The sequence below is a fragment of the Lepus europaeus genome, chromosome 17 (genome assembly GCF_033115175.1).
Source record: "Lepus europaeus isolate LE1 chromosome 17, mLepTim1.pri, whole genome shotgun sequence".
NCBI lineage: Eukaryota > Metazoa > Chordata > Mammalia > Lagomorpha > Leporidae > Lepus > Lepus europaeus.
The window spans coordinates 26,663,778-26,686,940 of record NC_084843.1 but is presented as its reverse complement, the minus strand read 5'-3'; the positions used below and the strand labels follow the sequence as shown (position 1 = coordinate 26,686,940).

Below are 23,163 nucleotides of genomic sequence, written 5' to 3'. Positions count from 1 at the left end.
GCATTAGCAGGAAGCTGGATCTGTTCTGGGACCCAAACTGGTACTCCAGTATAGAATGTGGATATCCCAGCAGTAGCCACAACACCAACCCAAACCTGTGGGATTTTGACAATATAATCCTGTTTAATTCTAGTTTAGTGTGACTCCCTCCCCCCCCCCTTTTTTTTTAAAGATTTATTTATTTATTTGAAAGGCAGAGGCAGAGAGAGAGAGGCCATCTTCCATCTGCTGGTTCACTCCCCAGATGGCTGCAATGGCTGGAGCTGTGCTGATCCGATGCCAGGAGCCAGGAGCTTCTTCCAGGTCTCTCACACGGGTGCTTCCCAGGATACAGCAGAGAACTGGATTGGTGGAAGTGGAGCAGCCAGGACTCGAACCAGCACCCATATGGGATGCTGGCACTGCAAGTGGTGGCTTTACCTGCTACGTCACAACACCAGCCCCTTCTTTATTTTTTTATTTTAAAGATTTTTATTTATTTATTTGACAGAGTTACAGACAGTAAGAGAGAGAAAGAGACAGAGAGAAAGGTCTTCCTTCTGTTGGTTCATTTCCCAAATGGCTGCAATGGCTGGAGCTGCGCCAATCCAAAGCCAGGAGCCAGGTGCTTTCTCCTGGTCTCCCATGCAGGTGCAGGGGCCCAAGGACTTGGGCCATCTTCTACTGCTTTCCCAGGCGACAGCAGAGAGCCTGACTGGAAGAGGAGCAGCCAGGACACGAACCTGCGCCCAAATGGGATGCCGGTGCTGCAGGCGGAGAATTAACCTAGTGCGCCATGGTGCTGGCCCCGGCCCCTTCTTTTTTAAAGTTAGTGAATTCAATATTGAGCTTAGTTCTACATTGGGAGGTAGATAGCTTTTTTTTTTTTTTTTTTTTTAAGATTTATTTATTTATGTGAGAAGCAGTGTTACAGAGACAGAGACAGGAGAAAGAGATCTTCAATCTGCTGGTTCACTTCCCAAATGGCTGTAGTGGCCAGAGCTGGCCCTATTTGAAGCTGGGAGTCAGGAGCTTCTTTCGGGTCTCCTATGTGGGTGCAAGGGCCCAAGCACTTGGGCCATCTTCTACTGTTTTTCCAGGCCATTAGCTAAAAGAATCATTTTTGTTGTTCAGGCTAGCAGAAACAGCTAATGATTATCTTGCGTCTTAAATCCCAAAGCTGACTATTTTATCAGTAGATTTTAGTGGTATTTGTTGAGTATGGTAGAAAGTAAACTCACTTTCCTGGAAATCCCTGAATTTGTCAGTTCAGCTTCTTTTTCTCCTTACTCCTAGATCTCAGTGCTCATTGAGGGTAGTCCCAAGGGGCTGCAGACACGACGTGGGTTAGTGAGATAGAATCCATTGTCATAACCAACTTTTTCAGAGCATATGTTATGTGTTAATGCTGCCTTGCACACAGGAATTTATCATCTTTTTTCCCCTTAAGTGTTTGTTTTCAATTACTGAAAAGGCAGAGTGAAGAGGGGAGTGCATGAGGAGATATCTTCCATCTACTGGTTCACTCCCCAAATGACTGCGGCAGCCAGGCTGGGCCAGGCTGAAGCCAGGAGTCGGCAGCTCCATCCTGGTCTGCCATATGAGTGCACTTGAGCCATCATCTGCTATTTCCAGGATGCATTATCAGGAACCTGGATCAGAAGCAGAGTAGCTGGAACTTGAGCCAACACTTTGGTATGGGATGCGGCATCCCAAACAAAAATGTAACCTTCTGTGCCACAACCTCTGCCCCAGGAATTTATAATCTGTATTATTATTATTTTTATTTTTGACAGATAGAGATAGACAGAGAGAGAGACAGAGAGAAAGGTCTTCCTTCCGTTGGTTCACCCCTCAAATGGCTGCTACACCTGGAGCTGCGCCGATCCGAAGCCAGGAGCCAGGCGCTTCCTCCTGGTCTCCCATGCGGGTGCAGGGCCCAAGCACTTGGGCCATCCTCCACTGCACTCCCGGGCCACAGCAGAGAGCTGGACTGGAAGAGGAGCAACCGGGACTAGAACCTGGCACCCATATGGGATGCTGGCGCCGTAAGTGGAGGATTAACCAAGGGAGCCACGGTGCCTGCCCCAGGAATTTATAATCTTATAAGGAAATAAAAGCAGACAAATGCTGATGAGAAACACTGTCTTGAGTAGCATCCATAAAAGGATGCCTCATTTTGGGGAGACCTGGAAGTCTAAGGTGCAAATATGATCATTTGGATTGAATTTTTATAGTTTTAAAAAAACAATTCTGGTAATTTTGCAATTCCAGTTCTTCTACGATTGTCACTGATGAATATTGTTTAAAATGTGGTATGCATCCATAACCCACCAATGAAAGGTTTTGTCATGATGGCATGCCCAGGGCTAAGAACAGTGCCTGGCCTGCTGAAGGCATTCAGTGGGCGTGGAATGAATGGGTGCACTTGCGCCATGGTACTCTTGCTGGGGAAGTGCAGGTTCTAGTCTGTCTTGTTAGTGCAGTGCTGAACAGAGTTGCCCACAAGGGGCTAAGGATACTCTTTCCTCTAGTTTGATTGCCAAAGTTGATAGTGCTGCGTGTGTTTTGTGGTTCTTGGTAGTTGCCAGGCTGCTGAGGAGGGAGTTGGAAGCAGCCTCAGGGCTCTTCCCGAGGTTGGGGGTTGGGGCTGTGCCTTGAAATCCAGCATTTTGGCCTGTTTGTGAGGGTATGGGATAGAATGTGTTGCCCTGTCTTGAGAATACATTTTGTACTGAAGAATGGCTTTCCAGTCTCCAAACACCTGCAGCAGCAGAAGCTGCTTCTCTCGCACATCAGCCTCTGCTCTGCTCCATAGCAATGAGGCTATAATCCATTCTTCCATGAGCCTCGAGGAAATGGCTCAGCTGGCTTGGCACATTCATTTTCTAGTCAGGAAAGTCAATGTGACCTTGACCATCAGTGGGGACCTGCAGCAGGCACATTGTGTGTCTGGCTGGATTCTAATGATCAAAAAGTACTTTTGGTACCTCATGGTGCTGTAGTGTTGTGTAATTCTAATTTATTGTCCTGGGTGGGGGTTACAGATACTAATTGGCAAGAATCATTTCTGATTCACATGAGTCACGTACAACACAGTGCCCCCTGCCATGGAGGCCTTTGACAAATGTCACTGGAAGAAAATGGTTGCAGAAATTAAAAGGAAAGGTGAGATATACTTGCTTTGAGTCATGGAAAATATAATTAATTTGCAGCCTCAGAAGTTATTAGTGGGGTGAGTGTTTGGCCTAGCAGTTAAGACACAGGTTAGGATGCCCGGACCCAAAATCACAGTGTCTGGGTTTGATGTCTGGCTCTGCCTCCTGATTCCCACTTGCTCCTGGTACAGACTCTGAAAGACAGCAGTGATGGTTCAGGCGGTTGGGTTCCTGTCACCCACATGGGAGACCTGGCTTGAGTTCCTGGCTCCTGGCTGGCCATTGTGGGCATTTGGGGAGTGAGCCAGCAAATGGGAGCTTGCTCTCTCTCAAATAAATATATATTTTTTTAAGTTATTAGAAAGTAGCTTTGAATGTATGCAATTCCTCTGAAGATTTTTCTCCTCAGGAGTCATTTTAGTAAATCGCAATGCAGACATGGCTGGCTGTTGGCCTTTAGGACCCGGGGAAAGCTGCTGTTTAAGGGAGGGCACTAGAGGAGATTGACTCACACTACAGACTAGTGGAAAGTCAGAGAAAGAATCCGACCTCAGCACTGGGCATTTGGCACAGCAGTTAAGCCACTGTTTGGACGTTCACTTCCTGTATCTGAGTGTTTGGGTTCTAGTCCTGGCTCCGGTCCTGAATCCCACCTTCCTGCTAGTGCACACCCTGGTGGAGGGGGGCAGGCAGCAGGTGATGGCTCAAGAACCTGGGTTTGTGCCACCTATGTGGGAGACCTGGATAGAGTTCCAGGCTCCTGGCTGCTGGCTTCAGCCTGGCCTGGCCCCAGTTGTTCCAGGCATTTGGAAAGTGAACCAGTGAATGGAAAGGTCTGTCTGTCTCTGTGTAGGTATGTCTCTCACTGCTTTTCAGATAAAATGAAAATTAGTAAATAAAAAATAAAAAGAGACTTTAGCCCCAGGACCTTTGCTTTTTGTTTAAAGCTTGCTGTTGAAGAAGGCTTTTTCTCCATGAGCTGAACTTAGCAAAAGAATCTCAACAAACCTAAGGTGGTGAACTTTCCCGAAGCAGAGTTGGTTTAAATATAGATGATCTGCTTTACTGGCAACTTGGAGGCTGCGGTGGGACTTGCTGTACCTTTTATAAGACAAGTGAGGAAAGATGTTGGCACCTGTACACTCAAAGTTTGTTTATGAAATATAAACTCTCCTGTAGAAGCAAGAGCTTGAGAGGTCAGTGTCCAAGGTAGCGCGTTCTACCTCAGCCGGGGAAAGGTGTCTGCAGATTGCCTCCTTTCCTGGAGGAAGTTGGGGCAGCCAGGCTTGATATGCTGCTGTTACTCATTAAGCACCCAGCATGGCAGCAGTAGGGGAGGAAAAATTTCTATGAAACTGACAGTTACTGCGCTTGATTTTCTTTCCCAGGGAGGAGAAACATTACCTTGTGAGCCAGAGAGTCAGTCCTTATTCAGAGAAATGTAGCTCTTTTTCAGCTTTCAAGACTCGATTTACGACTGCTCCTTGCCGAGGGCAGCTGATAGGAGCAGGCAGGAGGCTTTCCAGCGCTCCCCATTGCAGGCTCCGGCTGCCGTGGGTCCGGGCTCGGCATCGTGGGTTTGCAGCACATCCTCAGTATTCCACAGCAGCTGTCTGAAGTTTTTTTCTGCTGTGCCTGAACTGATGTCATTTCCCCCTTGGCAGACAGCTTCAGCTTTGCTGCGTCTGAGATATGTCACGAGAAGGTGGGGGTGGGTCGGAGCCAGGCGGGGGGAGTAGTGAGGAGAGCAGGAGGGAGCTGCCTGCTCGGTCCCAGGACTGTTGACTTTCTCTTCTTTGCTCAGGAGGTCTAGTTAACTGGGAGCACGGAGCACACAGGCCCACCAGGGGCCATGCTCCTTGCAAGACCTTAACTTTTCAGAACCCTGTGTTCCAAACGTTAGTGTGGACGATGCTCTTGCAGGATGCCTTTCCTTTGGGGTCTTAGACAGGTAATTGAACTGGTTCTGCATGAATCGTGTTTGGGAGGGGAAGCGGGGTGTGGGGGGGAGTTTGCTTATTGCCTTGCTGCTTTGGGTGGAGGGAATATTTTACAAAGTGTCTCTCAGTTGTAACAGGCCAGCTCCTACAGAGAAATTTCTAGCCTTCCCTTCTTGTTTGCTAGTTGCTCCTGACTTCCAGAGCCACTGTATTCTTAAGCTCTTTTTCAGCCCTGAGGTTTTTTAAGGGTTGTCCAGTTCAGATTTTCTTTTAGACATTAAAATGTTTTTCAAAGTTTTATGGAGGAAACAGTTTAGGGTGAGGCTGGGGAGGGGAAAGACAAAGCGGGATCTCTGGTGAAAACACTTACTCCTCCGTTTTGGTTTGGCTGGTCAGCAGAGAGTGCTTCCCAGGCTGCTGGTTCTGAAGGAACACGGGATGGGGGTTCTGTTTTAAGAGGAAGCTCTCCCAAAGGCCTTGTTCCTTTGAAGCTTGTGGTCAGGGGGGTGCATGGCTGAGGATCGTCATGGACACTTCAGGGGGACAGGGTGTGGAGTTGATCCCCTTTTGACCTTACTGATCAGTTTTTCAAGGCCAGCAGACCCCTGTGGCAGAGACTTGATTGCCTGGCCGTTGCTGATTACCTGGTGATTGGTGATCGGCTTATTGAAGCAGGGGCCCTTAAATCAGTCAGCAGCCCAGTGTGGAATAAGAGTGCAGTAGCAAGGGACCAACTGCTGTCTGCCTAGAACACAGCTGCTGCCAACTATTTGTTCCAGGGCTTCAGAGTCGGCTCCCACCCCTGCCACCCCCGTTTGGCCTGAGCGGCATGTCTGTAGGGGAATGAGTAACTGTAACCAGCAGAGGCTGGTGGAGCTTTAAGAGGCATGGGGACAACACACAGCTCCTCTGCTGCCATTCCCCGGGTGAGAAAAAGCCACAGAGGAGCTCAGACCAGAGCCTTTAAGGGGAGTGAGAAAAGTGCTAGGTGAGCAAATCTCTCTTGGGTTGCCTGAAATTCTTCTAAAAGTAAGCTTTTCAGAAAAGCCCTGCTATTCCATTACTGTCCTTGTTTATCTTCAGTCTTCCTTTGACGTAACTGATAAGCAGTGTTGTGACTGTATTATGACAGTGTTGCCACCCCTGTCCTTTTGCCCATGGAGAGGATTTTGAGCAGTGTGGCTTTAGGGTGGAGGAAGCAGCCGGTGCTGTGTCAGCAGGCAGGAGAGGGGGACAGCTGGAAAGAGGGGGACAGTGGACCGAGCCGGGCCGGGGAGCAGGAAGACCTGCTCACATCTTGGCTCCCCTTGGGTGGGGGTGGGGGTGTACCCACTTATGGGACTGCTGAGTCTCCTCTTTGAAATGGAGATAATAGTATGTACTTAAAGGTCTCTCAAAAGAATGTATGCAAAACATTAGCACCTTGGGTGCCAGAGAGTAGAGTTGAGTAAACACTTTTGTTTCTGTCTGCACATTCCTAAAGCATGCAAGACTGCAGGGCATAGGGAACTAGAAGGGAGAGCACCACAGCCTTTGCACTGGTGGAGGCATGGCGGGCTTTTGCGTTCAGTACCACCGTGGATTTAGGGATCCTGTCTCTTACTGTAAAAAACATACTGTTAATCTTACATACTGAGGAAGGCTAGGACCTGTGTCCACTAACCCCCGTTGGATTCAGAGAGAGAGAGAATGAAGTGGTGGGTAGCATCATTAAAACCTTCTAGGAGCATGGATAGTTGTCCTGGAGAGCATCTTGGAGTCCCACAGCAGGTGAATCCAGCTCTTGTTTCTGAACAGTTTCCTGGTAGAAAACTGAACGGAAAACTTCTTACAGACTTCCCTTCCTGAAATTCTGTGATTCTAACCTTGCCTTTACAAGCTGGGAGTCTTTTGTTACATAATTTTCTACATTTCTAACTTTTCTGCTTCTGACTTGTTCTTTGTTGGAGCTATGTAAAAGCCAGCCTTCTAAATGTTACTTGGTGATAATTCCGTTTTTAAAAAATGATACAAAAATGTATATACTATTAGACTCTATTGTACATAGTATGTCTGTATTTTCATTTCATTTTTCTCCTTATTCCATATGGTAACGCTTTGTCTTGTGTGGCAGTGTTACTCAGTTTGTATAGAGATGCATGCTAAGGCTTATAGAAGTTAAGCCACTTGCCCAGAGTTGCTCAGTTAGCTAGAGAAATGTGTTTTGGTTTGTTTGTTTTGTTTTTAGAACCATTTTTCCCAAGTCCTGGGCCCTCCAACCCCCACCCCACTATTTAGACTGCATTGCCCAGTGTCTTTGGGGGCATATTTATTTCCAGCTAGCCCAGGTAAGATATTGCTTGCCTCTTTGCCATTTACGTTTTACTCTGTAGCAAAAGCTGACAGGCTTGCATCATCTACTAGAGATACCACTGTGTGAGATTTTGACCACTTACTGGATGTGAAATCGGACATGACCCCCTGAAATTTACACCAAAAATGTGGCCCTTTACAGTTCCCCAGAAGTGCTAATCTGGGGCGCCACATATGCTACTGGAATTTGGGGTGCCATCTGATTTCACCATGAGCCTATTAATAAATCCCTAATATTAAGCCCGAGAGGGTATTTGTCTACTATTTAGAGAAGAATTCTAAATGCCAGCACAGATAAACAAGGCAGCATGGTACTTTTTTTTTTTTTTTTTTTTTTTTTTGAGAGGTAGAGTTACAGGTAGTGAGAGGGAGAGACAGAAAAGTCTTCCTTCTGTTGGTTCACCCCCCCGAAATGGCCGCTGTGGCCGGAGCTATGCCAATCCAAAGCCAGGAGCCAGGCAGTTCTTCCTGGTCTCCCACACGGGTGCAGGCACCCAAGCACTTGGGCCATCCTCCCCTGCCTTCCTGGGCCACAGCAGAGAGCTAGACTGGAAGAGCAACCAGGACTAGAACCTGGTGCCCATATGGGATTCCGGCACCACAGGCGGAGGATTAGCCAAGTGAGCCACGGTGCCGGCCCCCAGTTTTAAGCTTTTATTTAGTGAGAAAGATGCATAGGAGAGTGAGAACTTTATTTAAGAGAGAGAGGTAAATAGGGGTTCATACTGAGCACCCAGAGCCAGCCACGTGAAGGAGCATCTAGGCCTGGAAGCCTAGAGCACATGGTCTGAAGGCCATGTGCCCTGGAGGCGCAGGGCTACAGCAAGCCCCTCTGGCAGGAGGCCAGGAAAAGAGCTGGGCCGGGCCACACGGTGTCCCGGCTTTTAACCCACTTCCAAAAGTGGAGTGGTTAATTAACCTGATTGACTGGTGGGCACCCAGGTGTGGCCAGGTAGGGAGATGTGGTTACACAGGGGCGTGGTGAAGGTATTAGGTAGGGCGTGAAGTCACACAGGGGCATGGTGAAGGCGTGGTCTTCCAGTTCACAAATCTAATCAATTTTCGCCTGTATGCCTGCCTACTTTAGATGTATGTGGCCTGGCACAAAGGATGCAGGGATACAAATCCTTACTTCCAAGGAGCTTACGCTCTAACGAAGTAGTTCTCAAAATCATGCAAGTCAACTGGGAGTGGGCTTTTGAAAATGTAGATTCTTGGGGCTGGGTCCAGGAATATGCATTTCTATTACGTTTCCTGGGTGTTTCTGGCTTCTGGGTTTAGTGGCTTGGAAAAAATGACAAGAGAGTGTGCTGAGACTACTACAGAGCAACGCCCAGGGACCAAGATAGCAGAGGGCGGGGAACTATCTAAATCAGGCTGGGGTTGCCGGTGAATGCGACTGGCTTTCCTGGGAAGGTGGTATCTGATCCCAGGCTTGAAGGATGAGTAGTTTACCAGACATCTGAGCAGGGGTGCTGGGAGGGGCATTCCAGACAGATCAGGCTGGGGGGGTTGTTTTTGTTTTCTCCTGCAGATGAGAAGGGAAACTGGCATTCCTCTGTGAGTCTCAGTGTTGAGTTAGCCTGGGGCAAAACTGGGACTTGGCTCACCAGGCATTGATGTGCTTCTGGACACATAGGAGGAAGACGGTAGGGCCCTTCAGTTTAATGAGTGGCATGATTCGGTGTCTGTAAAGGGCAGGTAGGCCACAGGGTGCCTTCGTTCCTTCCTGTGAGGGACAGCTAAGACAACTCTTTGAAGGAAGCCACAGTGTTGACTAAAGAATAGTCTTTGTCATTAGGAGAGCTGAAGGTCAGGAGAGAGCCGCTGTAGACCAAACTATAGATGCAACACAGTTAGATGCGCTGTCCCTTCATTCCTTGACAAGAGCAGAAAATAGGCCTTCTGGGTAAGAGTCCCTAGAGCTAGAAGGGTTACTGATTTTCAAAGAACAAGATTGCAACCAAATGTTCTAAGTCTCCTGCTCCAAGTAGGTTCTATTGAATGTTTGATTCCGATGGCATTGATTTGCTGATGCTGGAGTACTCTTGTGATCAACATTTTGTCTCTAAGATGTGTTGTGCTCCTGTTCAACCACGTTGTGGGTACAAAGAGTTATAAACTCTATCCTGCCCTCAAGGGGTTTGCAGTCAGGGAAAATGGGATAAGTGCATGGGTGACTGGAACATTCAGCAGGTGGTGGCAAATGACATTAGAGGGGAGCAAAACGCCCAGGAGCTCATAGGTGTGAAGAGACGACCCTTGTTCAGATGGACCTTCTGCGGTAGCTGTCAGGTGTGTGGAAAGACCAGTTGGTGGAACATAGACTCGATTCATCAAGATAGCCATTGACGTCTTGTACCTCAGAATGTTGCCTTTCTCTGTGACAGGGGCCTCCTGTCCCCAGATTATCCACGCCAGTGAGGTTCAGTGATTGGTGATGCTGGAAATGAGTACCAAGAAAAAACTGCTGTAGGTCTAGGGTCCTTTTAGTCTCCCTTGTCCATGTTGGGTTTTGTCATGGAAAGAGGCACAAGGGCCAATTCCTAGCCTAAGGACCTGTTTATTTTTGAAAGGGTGAGTCTTCTTTGGCCTGATGCTGAATGTGACAAAGCAATAAGAATGTTGGGCAACAGTTATTCCCCAGGCATCAAAAGTAGTTTTAGGGCACCACAAGAACAGCACTAAGAAAGTTCTGATGATGAGCAGCCCAGGGTGGGTGGGGGAGCCTTGACTGGGAATAGGGAAGAGGGAATTTGTCAGCTTCCATTTTCACCTCTAATCTGCTGAATAATAGCAAACGCTTACTTGGGGGTGTTTGTTTCACCACCACAGCCACCATAAGGGAGGAGGTCTTATCTCGTCTTTACTAGAAGGCCGCTGGAACCCAAGGAGAAGCTGCCTTGGCTGATGGGCGGCTGTGTTGGAGCTGGAGTGTGGGTCCTGTGTTGTCTTTTGCTCTTGCATGTGGCTCTGGCTTTGTACTCACACCAAAGCCTGCTGCAGAGGACTGGCAAAATGGACTCCCGGTCACTGTGAGCCTTTGGTGCCGGGTTCAGGACAAATTAAGCGAGCTTCTACTTGAAAGGGCTAGCTGCGTACAATGTGGCAAACAGGAAGGTGATGCTTGTTTGTGCTAGGAAAGGTTGAAGCCAGAATCCTTATTGGAACTAATTTTTAAAACTGTAATGACAGCACCACATGACACCTCAATTCCCTACCGTCGCTTATAGGTGAGAAAGGTGGTGCTTACCCAAGCCCTTTGAGGTAAATTTTTGACTCCCACCCATTTGTGTTCAAAGAAGCTGCTTTTTTAGAAGAGTGTGGCTTGTTTTTCATCACTTCTCTGTTAGCAAAGCAAAGAGAAAGCCATGGACTGGACAGGAACTTAATGGAAAAGAGAACTGTGTCTGCAGATTTTGAAACTTTTATTTAGGATTGAGCCAAAGAAAACAGCCGCTTCCTCCAGTGATATCCCATGAGTTTGACCCACCCCCTTCCCACCCCCTTTTTCTTGAAGAGGTAAATTTTAGTTCACAGAAACAAACTAATTTGGGGGCCTGTTTTATTTTTTTTAAGGTGAGTTTTTTAAAAGATTTATTTATTATTTATTTGAAATGCGGAGTTACTGTTAGGAAAATAGTTGCAGACGGGTGCCTCCTCACACGGGGCACCAAAATGTTAGGAAAAGAGTGGTAGAATAGAGGAGACAGTGCACAAATTTACAGCCAGACTGAATTTATTCAGAGAAAATAAATCCACAGAGGTGGATGACCAGCTGCCTGCATGTACAAGATGGAGCATATGGCAGAAGGCCCTGGCCCCTGGGGCTCCCGGCCTTTTTAAGGAGGGCTAGGGCTGGGGTTCAAGTGGGAGGCAGCAGGGAGGGGAATTCCAGGAACTGGGCGAGGGTGGGGAGGGCTTGGGAACCTGGAAAATAATGCAGGGTGGGGTATGAAGGCAATAGGGTATGAGACCCAATTGAGTTTCAAGGGCAAGGAATACTTCCAAAGTTTATCTCCTTTGGGCAATGAGGGAGAATGGCTGAGGCTTATGTCCTTGTTCCATCAGTTACTTAGAGGCAGAGAGAGATCTTCCATCCGATGGTTCATTCCCCAAATGGCTGCAACAGCCAGAGCTGGGCTGATCTAAAGCCAGGAACCAGGAGCTTCTTCCAGGTCTCCCACATGGGTGCAGGGGCCCAAGCACTTGGGTCATCTACTGCTTTCCCAGGCCATAGCAGAGAGCTGGATCGGAAGTGGAGCAGCCAGGTCTCGAATCGGCACCCACGTGGGATGCTTTACCCACTACACCCGAGTGCCGGTCCCTGGGGGCTGTTTTAAAAACTGCTATAAAATTCCTTCTGCTGCTGTAGTTTCCTAGCATGCAGATGCTGGTTTCTCAACTATCCCTCTAGCGCTTGGTGTTCTTGCTTGCCAACTTGTAGCAACAGTGAGTTCAGATAGCCCTGAATGTTGACCTGCCTTAGTCATGTCTGTGCCCTTTGTAGGCATTGCTTCTTTGGGCAGAGCTCACCTGAACTTGAACCCTGGGCCTCCCTGGAGGCGTCTATAGCAGGTTGCTGGAAATGGTGATTTAAATATTGAGAGGAGATGTACTCTCACCTGCTCTTTGAGAGGATTGTGGCTATAAGAATGGCTTGACTTATTTTCCTGAGGGTGGCCTATGGTTTACTGGTACCCTGTTGAACATAAGACATTGGCTCCCTTGGGCTTTGCATCCAGAGGGTCCCAGGTATTTATTATTGTTTGGTTCTCGTGCTTAACGCAGATGATTCCTGGAGCTCCTACTGAGCTGTGACGCATGCTGTCAGTCACGGTGTCAGATACTGCCCAGCGTGTCTTGTGGTTTCCACTGAGGGTTTAGAAATCCCTAGTTACCCCCCAGACAGTGGTGTGAATACCTGTGACCTCTTGCTCTCCTGGGTGTGACTCTGGAGTAAAATGGGAAGGCCCATGGCAGCTTGGGGCAGGCTGCCAGTAAAAATAGAATCTGCAGTCACTCGACCATCTGTGTGTGAAGCTCTGAATTTATGGGCCAGGCACAGACTGCACTGGGTGACTGACCACGTCATGGCCTGGGAGCCCTGCGTTGGTCTCTCACCAGTCATACAGAAATCATATCCGCACAGTCTGGGTGTAACTTTTGGAGGGCCACTCTTGCTGCAGCTGGTCTTGCTGCTGCTTCCAAGGTGTAGCTAAGAGACACAGGAGCCTTGGGGATGGCAGTTGTTTGACTCTGTAGTCTTTTAGGTTCAGGACTTTCTGAAGGTTTTTTCCTTTGGTGAGACTGGCATCAGACCTGCTCTTAGAGAATTTGGAGTGGGGAACCCATTAGAGTTTAAGACTGGACAGAAGACAATTCTGCAAGAAATTTTATGGTGTAGTTTGGCTAGAGCAATGTTCTAAACTAGGGCCAGCTTTATGCACCCCCTTGCTGGGATATTTGGCAATGTCTTGATGTTGTTGGTTGTCACAGCTGGGGGTGGAGTGGGTGGTTGCTGCTGGCATCTCTTGAGTAGAGGCCAGGGATGCTATTAAACATCCTGAAATGCACAAGAGAGCCCCCTGCAAAGAATCATCATCCCACTCCAAATGTCAGTAGTGGGCAAGTGCAGAAACCCTGGGGTAGAAACTGCCCTCAGCTGGCTGCTTCGCTTAGGAAGCCTGAGTCTAGGGCCTGAGGGAAGGGGGCGAGTTGTTTCCACTAAGGGGAAGCAGGTCTTTTCTGCTGCGGTCTAAGCAGTCTGTGTTAATTGGTTGCCGATGTTTAGAATCTTGACTTCTTGGTCATTGCTTTAACCAGAAGGTATTGTGTCTTAACAAAAAACATAGTCATGTTGTTTGTGTGAGTCGGTAGATAAAGACAAAGCCTTTTTGGACCTGAGATTTCACTTGAATAATAATCTAGACAGCCACCCCCTAGAAGGCAGGATCTCAGTAGCACTCAAATAACTTTATACAGCACGAAGTACGATTAGGCCGCAGTTGATTAGTGTCAGGCCAGATTTCAAGCCAGGCACCTATTGCTGTGGCTTGGATTTGTTGTAATCCATTTCTGATAACTTGGCAACGCCCCCTTGTTTAAATCATCCGAAGTCTGTTTTCATCTTTAAGAGCAAGGCCTTAGACTTGAGAATGTTCTTTCAAGTTTTCCATAGTCTTTTGGGCACAAAACCTTTGGATTTTGAAGACTTTTCATCTAGTCTGTTAATAATGGCATCATTATTAATGTGACCTGTTGTCAGAGGTAGAAGTGTACTGTCTCCTTGAACAGTGTTGAGCTTTTGCTGGCAATAAATCTCTAGTACCGGTCTCTAGACAGTCACACAAAGCGAGTTCCATTAAGATCCATCCCCTTTGCTCCCAGCAGAAGCCCGCTGCAGCGGTGAGATGGAACTGCTAAGTGAAAAATGGGACTAAATTTGGACCTAGACTTAAACTAAGGAAAGAGACACAACTTGTGCTTTTCACTGCCACATAAAACTGTGCTAAATCTCTTTTAAGAATCATATCAATAGCAAATTAAATTGTTTCTTCAATATTTCAGATCTTTCTAAAAACTGTACCTCTTTCTTCCTTCTGGGCAGAGAGGTGGTATTTTATATGAACAAGAACCATTTGCAAGATATAATAAAAATGTTGATGAGCTAGAACCTAGTCATAGAAAGAGTAAAGAACCAAAATTCAGAAGCCCAGGGTTTTGACAGTCCTGATTCTGTAATCTGTAACCTTAGTCTAAGGGTCACTCTTCCTGCCTGTAATGTAGGTTGGGGGTGGGGTGGCACCTCTGCTGACCTCTTGCAGAACGCAGCTGGCAGGCTCAGATGAAAGGCTGGTTGTTAAAGAGCCTTGAAAAGCTTGAGAGTTCTAAGTAAATGTGTACTGTAGATATTATATATGTGCATTTCTCTGTGTGTGTGCATATCATCATTGCTCCAAGTGATGACTCTGAGGGTCTTGCCACATTATTAATCATTTTTAAAATAATGTATTCTATTAAAAAATGTATTCTATGGATTAGATTGTATTTAAAAAGGGACAGATGTACTTCAACATTGTAGGAAGCTTTATTAGCAACAACAATTGAAACAAACTTTTTTTTTCTTTAGCCTAACAGTCGAGTTATTACAAAATGCCTCAAAGGCAAAGTCCTTGCCTTATCTGCTGTTTTTGTGCCTGTCAGCATCTAGTATGAATGGTTAGTATAATCCCTAAGCATTAAACTCTCTCCACTAAAATTTGGCCTCTGGATACAGAAAACTTTTTGTAGCTGTGTGATTGCTGCACCTCTCAGTGTTGCGTCCTGTGAAAAGGGGAGTAAGTCACGCAGGCAAGAACACCCTGCACAGTCACTGGGCAGGTTGGGTTCCCTTCCTGTGCGGTTGTGGCAGGAGGTTTTCCTGGTTACCAAGAGGTGTTCCCCTCATGCTGCAGGGAGGGGCCCCTCTTCCTGGCCAGGTACCCCCGTTTGACAGGTGTGTGTAAAGCACTGCTCGAGCCTCTCTGTAATGAATTCACATGTCAGCAGCTTACCTGAGTGGTTAGGCCGCTGTAGACTGCCTTAACTTCAGGTGAGATGGTGAGCAATCTACTAAAATTCGGAGTAGGGAGAATCAGGTGCCCGCAGGAGCCAGGAATCATCACGACTGAGTTGAGCACATGGGGGATAGTGCAGGGTAGGGGTGCGGTGGGTGGCGGAGGAGCCACGGAGGCCGAGTTGGAGCTGGAGCCCTGCCCCATCCTCTAATGGCTCTGTGGGAATGTAGGCCTTCATTTTTCAAAAGAAACCAGAAATCTGGATTTTTATATGAATTACTCTCATTTTAAAATGTTGACAGTTAATTCTACTCTTTTTAGAAAGTTGAAAAGCAAAGATAGTATGTGGGCCTAAACCTGCCTCTGGGGACCAGCTCTGGACAGATGACAGGCGGCTGAACGCTCTCCTGCTGTCACCCTGCCACCTGCTGCTTCTCTCCTCCACTGCGTGCTCTCTGCACCGACCGTTGTGAAGAAACCATGCTTCCCAGTGGATTTACTTGGTGGCTGGTTAATGAAGGACTGCTGGGAATACCTCGAGGCAGAACTGCCTTTCCTTTTCATAGTGTCTGAGCGTGAGAGTGGTACTCTGGCCCAGTGTGCCATGCAGCTGCAGCCGGCCGGACATCGGCAAATCTGCACACACTAGGACTTTGGCAAGTGGACCTTCGCAAAACCACGGGATATGTTGCAACTTCTGATTTTTTTCTCTGGGATTTTCCTACCAGAGTCAGGAAACTTTTTCTGAATTTGTTATTGAGGTTCCTAATAGCAACACAGGAAATGGATTTTAATTTCTTTGCTGGCCTCTCTGTTTGGGGGCTGTTTAATGAGGATCCAGTTGTAGTGTAGCTTTGGCAGTAACAGTACTGGTGAGGATGGGAGTCTACTAACATGTCACATCTTTTTAAAATGTACTTGTATGATCTATTGTGTTTATTTTTTTAATGGAACGAGGCAGAGAGACTATAAATAATTTAATGTGCCTTGATTCTAAGTAGATACTCTTGGAAGGAACTGTGTTGGGATATGTTTGGGATTCTAGGAAAAGATACTGGTCTATTCTGTTTTTAGGGAGCAAGAACTGTTTATTGTATGTTTGTTATAGATCCAGGGCAGTACTCAAACGTGAATATATGTGAGCGTAGCCAGGAGAAAATATTTATTTGTAATTTATATATATATGTATATATATATATATTTTTTTTTTTTTGACAGGCAGAGTTAGACAGTGAGAGAGAGAGAGAGACAGAAAGAAAGGTCTTCCTTTTTCCGTTGGTTCACCCCTCAAATGGCTGCCATGGCCGGTGCACCGCGCTGATCCGAAGCCAGGAGCCAGGTGCTTCCTTCTGGTCTCCCATGCGGGGGCAGGGCCCAAGCACTTGGGCCATCCTCCACTGCACTCTCGGGCCACAGCAGAGAGCTGGCCTGGAAGAGGGGCAACCAGGCAACCGGGACAGAATCCGGCGCCCCAACCAGGACTAGAACCCGAGGTGCCGGCGCTACAGGCGGAGGATTAGCCAAGTGAGCTGCAGCGCCGGCCTGTAATTTATATTTTTTAACATGGTGTTTATTTGAAAGGCAGAAAGAGAGAGAGACAGATAACAGTCTTCCCTCTGATGGTTCACTCTGCACATGCCCACAACAGCCTCAGGTTGGCTAGGCTGAAGCCAGGAACCTGAGTTTCCCTTGTGAGTGGCAGGGACCCAAGTACGTGAGCTGTCACTTGCTATCTCCCAGGGTGTGCATTAGCTGGAAACTGGAATCAGAAGCAGAGCCAGGAAACCAGCCTAGGTACTGTGATAAGGGATACAAGCACCATCTTAACTGCTGTGCCCCAGAAGGAAGGGTATTTAAAAAGGTTAATTTGGGGTGTGTTTGGCCTAGTGTTTAAGATGTTAATTAAACTGCTTCTGATGCACTGTGGTGGTAAAGCCACACCAGCTGCCTGCAATGCCAGCATCCCAAATGGGTGCTGGTTGGAGACCCGGATGCTCCACTTCCAATCCAACTCTCTGCTGTGGCCTGGGAAAGCAGTAGAGGGTGACCCAAGTCTTTGAGCCCCTGCACCATGTGGGAGACCTGGATGCTCCTGACTCCTGGCATCAGATCGGCACAGCTCCGGCCATTGCTACCATCTGGGAAGTGAACTAGTGAATGGAAGTCCTCTCTCTCTCTCTTTCTCTCTCTCTCTCTCTCTCTTCCTTCCTCGCTTCCTCCCTCCCTCTCTCTCTCTCCCTCTCTCTCTCTCTCTCTCTCTGCCTCTCTGTAACTCTGCCTTTCAAATAAAATAACTCCTTAAAAATAAACAAATAATAAAAAAACAAATAAATAAACTGCATCTGCATCCCATATCAGAATGTTTGGGTTTGATTCCTGGTTCTCTCTCTCTCTTTGTGCTATACAGACCCTGGGAGGCAGCAGGTGATGGCTCAAGTGGTTGGGTCCCTGCCACCCACATGGGAGACTCAGATTGGATTCCCAGCTGCTGGCTCCAGCTGTGGTCCAGCCTTGGCCATTGTGGGCATTTGGGGAGTAAACTGGCAGTGTGAGCTCTTTGTATCTTTCTGTCTTTCTGCCTCTCTAATTAAAAAAGAAAGAAAGAAGAGGCGAGGTACAAAATGTCAGTTGCTGCCCATAGGTCCTGCATTTTTTTTTAATGATTGCTTTTTTTTTAAGATTTGTTTATTTTATTTGAAAGTCAGAGTTACACAGAGAGGGAAGGAGAAACAGAGAGAGAGAGAGAGAGGTCTTCCATCTGCTGGTTCACTCCCCAATTGGCCGCAACTGCTGGAGCTGCGCTGATCTGAAGCCAGGAGCCAGGAGCTTCTTCTGGGTCTCCCACATGGGTGTAGGGGCCCAAGGACTTGGGCATCTTCTACTGCTTTCCCAGGTCACAGCAGAGAGCTGGATTAGAAGTGGAGCTTCCGGGTCTCTAACTGGCGCCCATATGGGATGCCGGCGCCTTGGGCCAGGGTGTTAACCCATTGCATCATAGCACTGGACCCTACATTTTTTTTTTTTAAAGATTTTTTTAAATTTGAAAGGCAGAGTTATAGAGAGAGGTGAGACAGAGACATAGAGGTCTTCCATTCACTGATTCAGCCCCCAAAATGGACGCAACAACCAGGGCTGGGCCAGGCCAAAACCAGGAGCTTCTGGGTCTCCCAGGTGGGTGCAGGGGCCCAAGGACTTGGGCCATCCTCTTCTGCTTTCCCAGGAGCACCAGCAGGAAGCTAGATAGGAAGTGGAGCAGTCGGGACTTGAACCGGTGCCCATATGGGATGCTGGCATTGCAGGCCAGGGCTTTAACCCCTTGAGCCACAGCGCTGACCCCAGGTTCTACATTCTTAACAGATTTTTATTTTGGATCTGTGGACCTAAATAAAACACAGCTCTATTTTGTTGGCATTTGCTATCTAACTGTATACATTGTTTGGAAGCAAATTCACTTATTTGTAAGCTGCCCTGGTTTGTTCTGATTTGCTGTGGAGCCCTTTGTTTTCTTGGAGAATATCAGTTGTGTCAGGAAGCACTCATGGGGGTCTCAGGGACTCCCCCTTAGTAGAGCACACTGCCGACACCTCTAGCAGCAGCAGCCACCTCTTGTGGTTGTAGGCGTTTCTCAGGTGCTTTAGCCTTACTTACTCTGCAGCTAGAGCATGGGACTGGGTGTTTCTGAGCCAGAGCTCGTGAAGGGTCACATCTGACAGATGAGGTTGAATCTTATCAGATAAGATTTACTGGCTTTGTTAGGGAAACCTGCCGTCTAGCTAGGCTTTTTGTTCTTTTGGAAAAGTACTGAACTCAGCCAAACAGCATAAAAGCTCATTCTTAATATCCTGGTGTATAACAGGCAGTCTTGTTAATGTCTTAGCAGTGGCTTGCCCTTTGTCAGAACGGGTGAAATTGAACTCTTTTAGCTATCAAAGCTGAAGGAGTAATTGTCAAGTATGGTATATATTGTGAAGAATGTAAAAGTAGTATATGACAATCTCATCCCATCAAATAAGGGACATTAGACTAACACATTGGAGACAGGAGGCTAGCATTCTTGCTGGTCACTCCTCAACCTGAATATAGTTTTATTTGTCCACAACTCTTCCATAACCTCCTTATACCCAATTCAGAATTTTATTTATTTTCCCTCAGCTCTTTGAATAATCTTAAAAACTATTAGTGTTAGGGAGAATGTGATCCTGACTGCCTGAGTATATCAATTTTATAAATAAATACATGAAGCTTTAGAAAATATTTTTTCCTGACCACTACATAGGTCCTTATCTGAGGACCTGGACCGGAAAGTGCTGCATTTTCAAAACTTGAAGAGTCTGTCTAGGCTAGGACAAAGATAGCTGATTGTAAATTAAAGTTGCTTTTACTCTCCTCATTTAGGCATTTCAAATTTGTCTTGTTTATGAAGACTTATCTACAGAGCATTACCAAAAACAACTGTTCTCTAATAAATGTTTAGTGCCATTCCTGGTTCAAGAATAGAAGCAAAGTTTATTTATTTAATTTTTTAAGATTTATTTACTGGTCGGGGGCAGTGCTGTGACGTAGTGGGTAAAACCACCACCTGTGGCACTGGCATCCCATTTGGTGCTGGTTCAAATCCCAGCTGCTCCACTTCCAATCCAGCTCCCTTCTAGTGCACCTGAAAAGCAATGGAGGATGAGCCAAGTACTTGGGCCCCTGTATCCACATGGGAGTCCCAGAAGAAGCTTCTGGTTCCTGGTTCAGCTAGGCCCAGCTCCAGCTGTTGTAGCTATTTGAGGAGTAAACCAGTGATTGAAAGATTCTCCCCCCCTTCCTCTCTCTCTCCCTCTCTCTTCTCTTCTCTTCTCTTCTCTCTCTCTCTCTCTCTCTCTCTCTCTCTCTGTCATTCCTTCTTTCTCTGTAACTCTGCCTTCCAAATAAAATAAGTGAATCTTCTTTTTAAAAGGCAGAGATACAGAGAGAGAAGGAGAGACAGAGAAAGAGAGATCTTTCATCCACTAGTTTCATTCCCCAAGTGGCCACAACAGCCAGGACTAGGCCAGGCCAAAGCTAGGAGCCTGGAACTCCATCCAGGTTTCCCACATTGGTGGCAGAGGCCCAAGTTTGGGCCTTCTTCTGCTGCTTTCCCAGGCACATTAGCAGGGTGCTGGATTAGAAGTGGAGCAGCTGGGACAAGCCAGAGCCCAAATGGGATGCCAGCATTACAGATGACAGCCTAACCCATTGCACCAGAATGTCAGCCCCAGGAGTTTATTTTTTAGTTACTCTGCTTTAGCAGTCACATGGATGGAGCAAAAAAAAAGGGACCAAGTTGAAAAATAAATATGGGAATTACAGAAATCTTTTTATTAAAATCTGCACCACAGCCTAAGGGAAAAGCTAACTCAAGGCGATAATGGATTTACAGATTCTATTTTAACTGTTTTATGAAGCATGGCCTCTTCTGGATTCTCAGCTGTCCCTTCACAAAACTCTCCCTCGAATCCCTGTTCTCAACTACACACACTTCTTGACATTCCTGGAGCACACAAGCTCGTCCCTGTCTCGGTGTCTTTGTAGGCGCCTGATGTGCCCTCTGTCTGGAGCACGGTTCCCAAAGATCTGCTTGATTAAGCAGATGAGGGGCTCAGCTCCAATGCTGTCTTCTTAGAGAGGCCTTTCCTGATCACCCATCTGAAGCCCTTTGTCTCCCCCTTGCCCCTGAAGGACCCTAATCCCCGCTGGGTCCTTTAGATCGCGACCCCAGACTCAAAAATCCTCAGACCAGAGGATGCAAATGCAAGAGGCGGCTTTATTTACATTTTGTGCAAAACGGACCCCTCCCTCCTGAGAGAGTGAGGTCCTGGACAAGGGTTACAGGCAGTATTTAAAGGCAAAACCCACAAAGTTATCTTAAGCAAGTGAATACAAAGGGGAAGGGGATTTTTGTTTACAGTAATTTCACTTATCTTAGTATACAGCATTCCTGCTTATCTCAGTACACATCAGTTTTACTTATCTTAACCATTGCACAAGGGGGGTTTCCAAACTGCTATTCCCTGTTATCTGCTAAGTTGCAGTTTCCCAGAAACTAACTGACCTTTCTTGAAACTTCCTAGTTTTTTTAGCAGGTAAATTTTCAGAAGTCCTTCACCCCTTGTGGGGTTTTATTGTTTTTTTTTTTTTTTTTTTTTTTTACAGGCAGAGTGGACAGTGAGAGAAAGAAACTGGGAGAAAGGTCTTCGTTTACCATTGGTTTACCCTCCAATGGCCGCTGCGGCTGGCACATCTCGCTGATCCGAAGCCAGGAGCCAGGTGCTTCTCCTGGTCTCCCTTGCGGGTGCAGGGCCCGAGCACTTGGGCCATCCTCCACTGCCTTCCCGGGCCATAGCAGAGAGCTGGCCTGGAAGAGGGGCAACTGGGACCAGAACCCAATATGCCAGCGCCACAGGCGGAGGATTAGCCTATTGAGCGACGGCGCCGGCTGGGTTTTATTGTTCTTACGGTGCTTATTACTATCTAATTTCTGATTTCATTTGTTAATTGTCAGTCTTCCATACTAGAACATTAAGTAAGATCTTTTTGTTGTTTTGCCAAGAACCTAGGAATGAGTTTATTATTCTTACTTAATCTGTTCTGGAAATTTTTCAGTTAAACCTCTTTTTTTTTAATAGAAAACTTTTATTTAATAAATATAAATTTCAAAAGTACAACTTTTGGATTATAGCAGTTCTTCCCCCCATAATCACCCTCCCACCCACAAACCATCCCATCTCCTACTCCCTATCCCATCCCATTCTCATTAAGATTAATTTTTAATTATCTTTATATGCATTCAGTTACCTCTAAAAAAAAAGTTTGTTTACTTATTTATTTGAAAGGCAAAATGACAGAGAGAAAGAGATCTTCTATCTTCTGGTTTACCCCCTAAATGGCCAAAGTGACCACTGCTGGTCCAGGCAGAAGTCAGGACCTTGGACCTCCATCTGGGTCTCCCACTTGGATGGCAGTGTCTCAAGTACTTGGACCATCTTCTGTTGCCTTCCCAGGCATATTAGTAGGGAACTGGATCAGAAAACAAGCAGTTGGGATTCAAAGAAGCATTGCAATATGGGATGCTCAAGCTAGCAGCTTAACCTGCTGTACCACACCGCCGGTCCTCAGTTACCTCTTTAAGTATTGCCTATCTTTCATTCTCTTCTTTCCTTTGGGGCTTCTTTCTCATTTCCTGTGTCTGTTTTTGAAAAATTTTTGAGTATTTTTTATTCCTTTGAAAGGTAGAGAGAGAGAACTTCCATCTGCTGGTTCACTCCCCAGATGCCTGCAATATCTGGGGCTAGACCAGGCCAAAGTCAGGAGCCTGGAACTCAGTCCAGCTCTCCAAAGTGGATGACAGGGACCCAAGTATTCAAGCCATCACCTGCTGCCTCCTAGGGTGCACATTAGCCAGAAGCCGAAATGAAAAGTGGAGCCAGGACTCTAACCTAGGTACTTCCTAGGATGGGTACAACCATCCCAAACAGCATCTTAACCAGTACAACAAACACCAGCCCCCATGTTTTTTTCTTAATTGATAGAAGCATTTTACTGGAAAATTTCCTCAGATCTGTTATTCAGTTTACTAATCCTTCTCTATAACTTGAATTAATCTTATGTAACCCATTTGTTGAGTTTTTAATCCCAGTAACTACTTTTGTACAGGTTTTATTTTTACTTTTCTACCAAATCTACCAGGTCACTATCTCTTTTTTAGAAGTGTTCTTTTTTCAAGTTTTTAATTTCTTTTTTCTTAAGTTTTATATTTATTTGAAAGAGTTACAGAGGCAGAAGGAGATATCTTCCATCTGCTGGTTCACTTCCCAAATGGCTATAGTGATCGGGGCTGGGTGAGGCCAAAGTCAGGAGCTTAGAACTCTATCTAGGTTTCCCACATAGGTGCAGCAGCCCAAGGACTTGGGCCATCCTCCACTGCTTTCCCAGGCACGTTAGCAGGGAGTTGGATTGGAAGTGGAGCAGCTGGGACTTGAACTGGTACCATATGGGTTGCCAGTGTTGCAGGCAGCAGCTTAACCTGCTGCACTTCCACATGGGCTCCACCTACTTTATTTTTTGTTAATCATTTGAAATATGCTTATATCTTATAGTTTATATGATTATTAAAAATGTTAGGAGTTCTCATCCTGATATCTGTTGAAT

At 46.6% G+C, this 23,163-nt stretch overlaps 1 protein-coding gene across 2 annotated transcripts in view; it reads left to right on the top strand.

The window, feature by feature from the left end:
* The window catches only part of WBP1L (WW domain binding protein 1 like), a 73,573-nt gene that overhangs the window by 29,332 nt on the left and 21,078 nt on the right, over nt 1-23,163 (top strand). The window contains exon 1 of one of the 2 annotated variants that reach the window (XM_062214494.1): nt 4,959-5,088. The exons of the other annotated variant lie outside the window; for it this stretch is intronic. Coding sequence (XP_062070478.1) covers nt 5,062-5,088 — 27 coding nt within the window. The 5' untranslated portion in view covers nt 4,959-5,061. Of the gene's footprint in view, nt 1-4,958; nt 5,089-23,163 lie in introns of those variants that run through there. 2 annotated transcript variants of the gene reach the window in all.